A 10,793-nucleotide genomic window follows, 5' to 3' on the forward strand; every position below is an offset into this window, starting at 1 on the left:
TCGTTGCTATCAAGATTATATTTACAGCCATTATTGGTTTAAGGTTGCTAGGTGTCGTGCTGTTTGTCCTTACTACTGTCCTTATATTTAACTTTATTATCTAAAGTGTTTGTCATTATACGTGAGTGCGTTTGTTTCGTCTTTATATATTAAAGTACTTTGTAGACCTGTAGAATTCTAACAGATTTACAGTCCGAGTGCTTTGATATTCCAACTTACTAACTGCTTACTGTCCTTTATATCTAAAGATAAAGGAGAACAATTAGAGAAATAAATTTGCCTTATTTTGCCTTTGAAATCTATACCGAGTATTTTGGAATATTATAGGTCTTCATAAGTACAATAAAATGTCGGGTGTTACGTTTAGCTTTGGAAGTGCTGCTTGGGATGTTACCGAGTCTAGCATTAAGCTTTTTAACGAGTCCCTTAAGGGAGCGAAAGAAACGAAGGTGCAAGAGGGTTTGGAGTTTCCATTAGTACTTGAGTACATGAAAACTGCGTTTGCGACCTTGAGTTTGGAGAATCCAACTTTTATCGCTGACCAATTCTTTGAGGCCGATAGCTCTAATCAAGCCCCATACTTTTTGGGTGTCTTGATTCAAGCTGCCTTAAGGGTGAAGTTAGATGAAAAGCTCTTCAAACGGGTTATGCACAAGCAACCCAACGGGGTGCTTGCGTGGTATGCTTTCGCCAAGAAGTACAAGCTGATTGATTATGAGTCTCAAGTCCAGGTCTTGCATAACTTTGGTTATGCACTTACCAAAGGTAATAGCGAATTAATGGAGAGAGCTACTACCGCGTTTGCGTATTACTTTGACGTCCCTAAGAAGTTGATTCCGCTTGCCGCATGTGCCATCATGGATGATGGTACTAGGCAAAAGTTCTTCGATAAAACTGGATACAATGATCCAGAAGCCGGTTTTGAAAACTTATCTTTTGACGAAGTGGCCGGATTTTTCGAAGAAATGAGTCAAAAGTATAGTCGCATTGAAGAAGAGAACCTGATGGAACTCGCCCAAAATGTGGTGCACCAACGTGGGTCCAGTGGGAGAAAGAACTGGACTTGCTGGAACTGTGGTAAGAAGGGACATATCGCTAGGGATTGTCCTAACCACAAGCCAGGGCTCTCTAAGTTTTACGAGAGAAAACCGGATGCTAGAGCGTTCTATCTGCAAACGGTGTTTGAAGCTGAAGAGAACCACTCTTCAGAGGAGGCTTGGTTGGTTGAAACCAAGCCTGGTCCTGGAACTGGTATATCCAGTGTTAAACCTAACTATGGTCGCAAGAAAGCGTTTTCTACTGTAGGTGCGTGTAAAACAGATACCGCAGTGAGATTTTGTTGAGTTGGCAATCCAAAGTTATGTGGTTAGTCATTGTTCATGGAACCTTCTAGAACTCATGGAACCTTCTAGAACTTATGGAACCTTCTAGAACTTATGGAACCTTCTAGAATTCCATGGAACATTCTAGAGCTTATGGAACCTTCTAGAACCCATTGAGATTAATATAAATATGGGCCATGCCCCCCATAGTCTGAGTTTGTCCTTTATATAATTTAGATAGTTAACAAGTAAAACAAGTAAAACAAGTATAACAAGGGAATAAATATTATTGAATATTATTGTTATCAATGTCTTTTGTAACTAGAGTTACAAAACTACAACAGGTTATGAGTTCAAATGCTCTCACTTCGTTCGCTGCTGATGAGAAGTTGAAGGGCTCCGGGAACTTTTATGATTGGTTTACTTTGATCAGTGTTAAGATGAAGATGAAAGGTCTTGGTTTACATGCTTACTTGATCAATGGGGAAACCGGAACCGACGGGCTGGAAACTGCTAATGAAGTTGCCCAATTGATTGCTACTATGGATGAGATTATTTCAACAGCCATTTTCAACAGCATCTCAGGCGCTGCTTTGACTAAGGCTTCCGAATTTGATGGTACTGGTAGAAACTTGTTTATGTTTCTCAAGGATGCTTATGGTACATTGACTGTTACAAATGCTGTTGGTATTATCTCAGATTTAATTGACGCTAAGTGGTTGAAATCTAGCAACGGAAACGTTGAGAATTTCATTGATGCCTTCAATCACTTCAAGAATACTGTTGGCAAATTAGACGGAAACACTGTGTTGTGTGCGTTGTTTTTGAGCTTGGGTCAGAAAGCCGGGTTTAATGCAACTCTTTCCAGGGAAGTCATGACTGCGTATGAGTCTAGAAATGGCAGGACTATTGGAAATGTTGATATTGGGCTTGTCCAAGATTTGACAAGAGAAATCATTGGAGATAAATCGATTGGTTCCACCAGTGTTGAGGGTTTGGAACCTGTGTTTGCTTTTAAGAAACAGTACAAGTGCTTCAATTGTGGAAAACCCGGTCATTTGAAGAAGGATTGCAAGGCTCCTAGAAAGGAGAGAATGGGTGGTGATCTGAAGAATCCATCACCATCTTGGTATGCATTTATGGGAATGCATGGTAGGGCCTCCAGAGTGTACTTTGACTCTGGTGCCTCGCAACATATTTTGAATGACAGAAAGATGTTTAAAACCATTGGTCCTTTTTCTGGTGAGATCTCAGGTATTGATGGTAGTTCTCTCGAGGTTCAAGGTATCGGGTCTGCGGTGTTTAAGTTACGTGATAACACCAGTATCGAAATCAAGGATGCTTATTATGTTCCAGGGTCAAAGGCCAATTTGATTTCTGTTTCCAAGGCTACTCTGAATGGTGCAAGATTATTATTTGAAGGAAACAAGGTGAAAATGTACCCTGAAAAGAAAGTGGTTGCTGTTAAAGATCCAGTTATGAGTGATCTTTATGCTTTGCACACCAGTGTCGATGGTGTGGCATTTAACAGTGTTGATAAGAGCGGGTTGTGGCACCAGAGATTAGGCCATCCCAGTATGAATATTATGAACAAGTTCAATCTGATGTTTCATTTGGTGAAAGGTAAACTTTACAGTGAAGATTCTGTGCAGTTATGTGAAAGCTGCTTGACAAGTAAAGGGGTTACCAGAAGACCAAAGAGCGGGAAGGGTGCTAAACCACAACAGCCTTTACAATTGTTGCATATGGACGTGTGTGGCCCAATCAATTATGGGTCTATTGATTCGAGCAAATATTTTCTCACTATTGTCGACGGGTATTCCAAGTTTGTGGAGGTTAAGTGTTTGAAAAACAAGTCAGAGTGTGCTGACAGGATTATTGAGTTTATTACATACACCGAAACAATGTTCAAGTCTCAGGGAAAACAGTTTACCGTGGGAACTATCCGCACTGATAATGGTGGTGAATTTGTTACAGGAAAGTTGCATGATTTCATGAGAAGCAAAGGTATTGCCCATGAGTTGACTGTGCCACACCATAGTTATCAAAATGGTGTTGCTGAAAGAATGCATCGGACAATTCAAGACAAAACTAGGTCTTTAATTATTGGGGCTTCTATGCCGGTTCAGTTTTGGTCTGAAGGTGTCCGCACGGCTGTTTATTTGATTAACAGGACGCCATCCCGCGTTATTAATTTCCACACACCATATGGTCGTTGGTATGGATACAAGCCGGGCCTTGACCATCTTCGCTGCTTTGGTTCCCTTGCATATGTGGTTATACCAAACAGTTTGAGAAATGGAAAATTTGATGCTACCGCCAAGGTTGGAGTGATGCTCGGGTATGATAGAGATCACTGTGCGTACAGAATTTTTGATCCTGCTGCCAACAAGATTATTGTGGCGACTCAGGTCAGATTTGATGAGTCAAGATATTACTATCAGGATGTGAAGCGAGTCACTGATGTGGATACCGAGATTGCTAAGGTAAACAGCTCTGGTGGTATGGGTTTTGCTGGTGGCGTTGCACCAGGCCCTGTTATAAGTGATCCAGACTTAGAGGATGTTGCAAGTGAAATCTCTGTTGATGATGAACGAATGGTTTCTTATTTGGATGATTCAGAAAGAGAGTCCACTGTTTCCTCAAGCAAAGACGTGGAAATGAGAATCATAGACGATGATGAGGATGCCACTGGAGAGTTAATCCCATCAAGGATGGTTTCAGAAGAGTTCAAGTTGGTTACTGCTACAAAAAGGAAAAGATCATCGGGTTCTAGACCCAAGAAAAGTACAGGTTTGATTAAAAGAAATCCATTTGGGATCTTGGCAGAAGTTGAACAAGAATCTGATACATTCAGTTCAGATTCAGAGAGGGAAATTGCTATTGAGAAACCACAAAGGAAGAAATACAGAAACGATAGTAGCTCAAAAGAGCTTACTTCTTTTGTTCCTAATGGTAGTAGCAATGACAACTTGGTGGTTTCGGAAATTGAGCCACATGTTGAACAGCCAAGTGATTGTGATGAGGAATCAGAACTGAATGATGATGCCGAAGGCAAGTTGTTAGAGTACAAACCTGTGAATTATGTTGCCTCTTGTTTTATGGCTGGTGAAGCTGCTGCTTTGGCTGGTGGAAGTGATGTTCCTGGAAATTATAAGGAAGCCATGAAGAGCAACGAAAGTGCAGAATGGAAGCGCCCTTGTGACGAAGAAATTGCGGCTCACAAGGAGAATTCCACTTATGAATTGGTCGAGTTGCCGAAAGGAAGAAAGCCAATTACATGTCGTTGGGTCTTTGCAAAGAAAGATAACGGAGTCTTCAAGGGAAGACTTGTTGCTCGAGGATTCACACAGGTGAAGGGTATTGACTACAATGAGACATTCTCACCTGTGGTGCGTTATGAATCTATCAGGTTGATGTTGAGTATTGCAGCTAAGAATGGAATGGCAGTTCATCAGATGGATGTGAAAACTGCATTCCTCAACGGATCTCTTCAGGAAGAATTATACATGACACAGCCGGAAGGGTATGTGGTTAAGGGAAAAGAAACAATGGTTTTGAGATTGAAGAAAAGCTTATATGGATTGAAGCAAGCTCCCTTGGTGTGGAATGAGAGAATCCACAGTGTATTGTCGTCTCTTGGTTTTGTTAGAAACGGTGCTGAATATTGTTTGTACTCAAGAAAGTCTGAAAAGTCATTTGTGATGGTTGCCCTCTATGTTGACGACTTATTGATAGCTGGTACCTCAGATTTTGCCATCAGGAAAGTGAAAAGTGAATTGATGAATGTCTTCAAGATGAAGGACTTGGGAATAGTCAGGAAATTTTTGGGTATCAATATCTCGCAAGATAATGGAGGTATTAACATGAGCTTGAAAGACTATATTGGCTCTATGTTAAAGGAATTTGGAATGGAGAATTGCAACCCAGATAAGACGCCTACTATTGCTGGTCAGGAGCTCACCTTGGTGGACAACAGTGCTGAGGATTGTGATGCCACAGCTTACAGATCTTTGGTTGGAACATTATTGTTTGCTGCTAATACTGTTAGAAGCGATATCAGCTATATCGTCGGTGTTCTATCCAGATACCTCAAGGAACCAAAGGAGGTGCATTATAAGGCAGCAAAGAGAGTTTTAAGATACTTGAAAGGAACCAAAGATTTGGGAATAAGATATGAGGCTGGCAATAATGATAACGGTGAGCTTCTTGGATACTGTGATGCTGACTGGGCTGGAGATAAGTCAGACAGAAAGTCTACTACTGGGTTTGTGTTCAAATATGCCAATGGTGCAATCACATGGAGATCTAAGAAGCAAGCTACTGTTGCTCTTTCTACGGCAGAGGCTGAATACATGTCACTAAGTGAAGGAGTCAAGGAAGCATTATGGCTAATGCAAGTGTTCAAGGAATTTGGGATCAATACTGGTCCAGTGAGGATGTTTGACGATAACCAAGGGTGTATTGAGATGGCAAAGCATCCAGCTTTCCATCATCGCACCAAACACATTGACATCAGGACTCACTTTATCAGGGACCACATTGGATCTGGCTCTATCAATTTGGAGTACTTGAGCACTGGTGTTATGATTGCTGATATGTTTACAAAAGGTCTTGCTGCCCCTCAATTCTTGGAGTTGAGAAGGCTCTGTGGTATGGAGACTTTGAATTGAGAGAGGGTGTTGAGTTGGCAATCCAAAGTTATGTGGTTAGTCATTGTTCATGGAACCTTCTAGAACTCATGGAACCTTCTAGAACTTATGGAACCTTCTAGAACTTATGGAACCTTCTAGAACTTATGGAACCTTCTAGAATTCCATGGAACATTCTAGAGCTTATGGAACCTTCTAGAACCCATTGAGATTAATATAAATATGGGCCATGCCCCCCATAGTCTGAGTTTGTCCTTTATATAATTTAGATAGTTAACAAGTAAAACAAGTAAAACAAGTATAACAAGGGAATAAATATTATTGAATATTATTGTTATCAATGTCTTTTGTAACTAGAGTTACAAAACTACAACAGATTTACGTTGGATAGTGGGTCCACCTGTCATCTTGCAAATATGAAGATAAAGTTGGCCAATGTCCGTCGCGATGATACCAAGGTGTTAGGTGTCAACGGTTTAAGTACCGTGAAACAACAAGGTGATTTGTTGTCTCAAAAATTGTCCGTTAACGGTATCAAGTTAATGGATGGCTTGCCACGGAATCTACTTTCAATCCCGAAGATTGTGGATAGTGGATTCGACGTGTTGCTTAGCAAGCATAATGGTTCTATTGCCAACCGTAAAAATGGTAATGTTGTTTTGAACTTTCCAAGAGTTGGACCGTTCTGGGAATTGAGCGTTAAAGCTGATTCCGCCGAAGAGATGGCCTTTAATGTCGATAGTTACGAGGGCTTAAAGGCTATCAAAGAAGTGCATGAAAGTAACAATCATGCGAAGTTGAGAACCATGAAAGAGTTATTGAAAGGCCATGGTGTTTTAGAAGCTGATATTAAGTATGTTTTGACCAGTTGTGAAACGTGTATGTCCAAAGTCACCAAGCCGGGCGGTAAACCAGCTGTGCGAAAGTACAACGTTGGTGAGATGATTCAGGCTGATGTTATAGGTCCGATAAACAAAGCTTATGCCCTTATTGTGTCAGACAGGGCCTCTAAGTTTGTTGCTCACAGGGTGCTTAAATCAAGAGCTGAAGTGTCAGCCAAGACCATTGAGTGTTTAGGAATGTTCCATAATTTCCTTAAACAAGCTGATTCAAACAAAAACATTGTCATGTTCCGTGCAGACAATGAGTTTGATACCAATGCAATTAAGAACTGGTTAGATGGTAGCCCATCGAGTGGTAGAAATTTCATTGATTTCGAACCGACAGCCCCACATTCGTCTCATCAGAATGGTGGAGCTGAGCGATTGAATGGTATTTTACAAGAAAAAATGTTTTCTATCCTTAAGGTGTTGAGTTGGCAATCCAAAGTTATGTGGTTAGTCATTGTTCATGGAACCTTCTAGAGCTCATGGAACCTTCTAGAACTCATGGAACCTTCTAGAACTTATGGAACCTTCTAGAACTCATGGAACCTTCTAGAACTTATGGAACCTTCTAGAACTCATGGAACCTTCTAGAACTTATGGAACCTTCTAGAACTTATGGAACCTTCCAGAATTCCATGGAACATTCTAGAGCTTATGGAACCTTCTAGAACCCATTGAGATTAATATAAATATGGGCCATGCCCCCCATAGTCTGAGTTTGTCCTTTATATAATTTAGATAGTTAACAAGTAAAACAAGTATAACAAGGGAATAAATATTATTGAATATTATTGTTATCAATGTCTTTTGTAACTAGAGTTACAAAACTACAATAAGGCTTCGGGCGTAGACATTTCGTATTGGAACTTTGCCCTTAGCCATGCGGTGTTTGTCCACAATTATCTACCATTAAATGGCGGGAGGTCCCCCTATGAGTTGCTCAGAGAACAGAAAAAGGAATTCCAAGTCAAAGCTCCTTTTGGATGTCGTGTCTTTATCAAAGATTATCACAGACAAAGCAAGTTTGATCCTATCCAAGAAGAAGCTGGTGTGTTTTTGGGATATAGCAAAACAACTAAAATAGTTTTTGCACTCTTAAAAGATGGTAGAGTGGTTAGATCCAGTGCTTTCCGTTTTATGCCATTAGTTTATCCTTTGAAGAATGGTCAGGCCGCGCTCGGCGGTGCTGGTAGTGGTGGTGGTGGCATGTTTGTTGGCGGAGGAGGTGGCCGCGTTGGCGGTGTTAGTGGTGCTTCAGGAGGTGTACATGTTCCTGATCGTGATATGTCAGTTGACTCTATTGCTGCTTTTGATGAAAACCTTGAAAATGTTACTCAAGATAGTTCATTTTCAGGGGGGGATGAGTCCTCTGTTGAAGAAGAAGACCAAGCTGAGCCGTTTGATGTTGATATGAGTGATGCTACTGCTTCAAAATCCGATGGTCAAACTACTCCTGAACAGGTTGGTGCTAAACAAGCTTCTCCAGATCCAGTCTTCCCAGACCCAATGCCTAGAAGGGAATCATCAGGCGATGATGATAATGGGCTGTCCAGTGGTAACGATGCTGGTGTCTCTTCAAGCTCTAATTTTCCTTCCAACTATTATGGAAGTGAGGCAAGTGATACTGATGATAGCCAAGCTAAACGGTTTTCCACGTTTGGACACAAAATGTTCAACAATGCTCAAGATAGTGAAACTGAGAGGTTGTTTCCGTCTGCTACTACTGCAATGTCAATCACTGAGGTGTTGGTCAGACCAAACAATGTAACCCAAGTCATTGTTAAACCCGTCCCTAGTGATCTTCAAGTCAAATCTACTAGAGTTCCTGACGAGAAAACTAGAGGAACTAAACGGGTAGCTCACAGTGAAAGTGAGTCTGATACCACAACTGGTATGTTGTTAGAAAGCAAACCAGTAAAGAAGATGATTGCCGGTCCAGAGGGAAGGCTAGTCGTTAAAAAGCATCAAGCTGTGAAAGATCTTGTTCCATATGGTGGAGCCGGTAAAGGCGTTCAAAGAGTTGCTGATTATACTGTGCCTAGAGATAATCAGACAAACAAGTGGATGGAAAATGATCCAACTATTGTTTATCAAAAGAATCCTTCAGTGATGTTTAATGGCCGAATGTTGGTTGGACCAGAACCACGGCCACTAATAACAGATGGCAAAGATGTTGCTAGCACTTCAGAGGAAATGGAACAGCCACTGTTACTAACTACAAAGGATGGTGAAGTCTCCTTACTAGCTGAAGAAGTGTATCTTGCTGTTGAAAGAACCAAGTATGAAATCCCAAACAATTACAGCCAAGTTTTAGCTAGTGAGCAGAAAGTGAAATGGCTAGTTGCTATTTTAAATGAGCTCACTGCCTTAAAAATCAACAAAGTATACGAAGAGGTTGATTATGTCGAAGGCATGAAGACTGTAAATTCCAGATGGGTCTTCAGTGTTAAAGCCAAAGCCAGTGAAGAAGTATTCAAAGCTCGTTTGGTGTGTAAAGGTTTTTCACAAGAAAGGGGAGTGAACTACTTAGATTACTGGGCCCCGGTTGCTAGTTTCGACACTGTTAGATTTGTGTTGTCGATTGCTGCCGCAAAGAATTGGTCCATGGTACAGCTAGATGCAACAACTGCTTTCTTAAATGGTGATATTGACTACTCAATATATGTTAAGCCTCCAGCTGGAACTGAGACCCCAGCTGGTAAAGTGTGGAAACTCAGGAAGAGTTTGTATGGTCTCAAACAAAGTCCAGCCATCTGGTACGATAAGTTGGCTGGCGTGCTAAAGTCTGCGGACTTGAAGGTGTCCAATATTGATCCATGTCTTTTCTATGACAAAGGGATCATGGTGTTGGTGTATGTTGATGATATGTTGGTGTTTGGTGAAAACGAGAAGAAGGTGAAGGAGATTAAGGAGGTATTGCGTTCAAAGTTCAAGATGAAAGAACTTGACGGAAAGATGTTCTTGGGTGTGACAATCCAGAGAGACGATGCTACTGGTACGATGAAAATCAGTATGAAAGATTTCATCGAGAAGGTTGAAAAGGAGTTGAACATTCAGAAATTAACTCCAATGAGAGCTCCTATGGTTAAAGGGTATAATCCACACGATGTTGCTAGTCCTTTCTTAGATGAGGAAGAACAATCAAAGTATAGAAGTCTCATTGGTACACTCCTCTATATTGTTAACACAGTAAGAGTTGATATTTGCTTTCCTGTTAACATGTTAAGTCAGTTCATGTCTGCCCCAAGAAAGACCCATCTTCACGCTGCTCAAAAGGTTTTCCAATACTTGATGTTCACTAAGGATCAAGGTGTTGTGTATGGGCCTAATGCTCCCCTTAATATTGAGTATCAAGACTTTAGGTTAATAGATAGAACCAAAGAGAATAAACCAGTTATAACCCAAGATTATCCTAAAGAGACGGGTTACCGTATCACTGCCATTAGTGATTCAGATTATGCCACTGATAAAGAGGATAGAAAGTCCCAGGGAGGTCATTGCGTCTTTATCAACAATCAATTGGTGTCCTGGAGCTCTCGCAAACAGAAGAGCGTCGCTTTGAGTACTGCTGAAGCTGAATATGTTGCTCTCTCAGAAGCTGCCAGATCCTCCATCTACTTTAGAAATCTCTTGAATGAAGTTGGTCTAAACTGTGCTTATGTCAATTTGGTTGGTGATACAGTGTTTTCATTTTTTATTCGTGCCACCCACCGGAAATATTCATACCAGTGGCAAAAAATAATTCATACCGACCCCCGGTATTTTTCGTACCACCGCAGCGGGATTTATTCAGACCATCTAAGAAAAATAGTTCATACTATTGCACTTTAATTATTCATACCAACAGAATACAAAATTCATACTAAATGCATAAAATTCTTATGCTTTCATTAATATTTTATCTTTGATATTATTAAACATGTTACAGGGGA

The 10,793-nt window shown here is 40.7% G+C and overlaps 2 protein-coding genes across 2 annotated transcripts; both read left to right on the forward strand. All coding sequences in view use genetic code 12, as the record gives it.

Moving 5' to 3' along the window:
- Positions 1-347: 347 nt before the first annotated feature.
- DASC09_009990 (gag-pol fusion protein) lies at positions 348-5,995 on the forward strand (the record flags this gene model as incomplete). Its single annotated transcript, XM_064994602.1, has 2 exons — positions 348-1,301; positions 1,667-5,995. The coding sequence occupies 2 exons, from the start codon at positions 348-350 to the stop codon at positions 5,993-5,995; spliced, it is 5,283 nt and encodes a 1,760-aa protein (XP_064850674.1).
- Positions 5,996-6,516: 521 nt separating this feature from the next.
- On the forward strand, positions 6,517-10,433 carry DASC09_010000 (gag-pol fusion protein; the record flags this gene model as incomplete). The annotated part of the gene is made up of 3 exons (XM_064994603.1): positions 6,517-7,225; positions 7,829-10,362; positions 10,395-10,433. The coding sequence occupies 3 exons, from the start codon at positions 6,517-6,519 to the stop codon at positions 10,431-10,433; spliced, it is 3,282 nt and encodes a 1,093-aa protein (XP_064850675.1).
- Positions 10,434-10,793: the final 360 nt, after the last annotated feature.

The sequence above is a fragment of the Saccharomycopsis crataegensis genome (assembly GCF_037102585.1).
Source record: "Saccharomycopsis crataegensis DNA, jcf7180000000073, whole genome shotgun sequence".
NCBI classification, from domain to species: Eukaryota; Fungi; Ascomycota; class Saccharomycetes; order Ascoideales; family Saccharomycopsidaceae; genus Saccharomycopsis; species Saccharomycopsis crataegensis.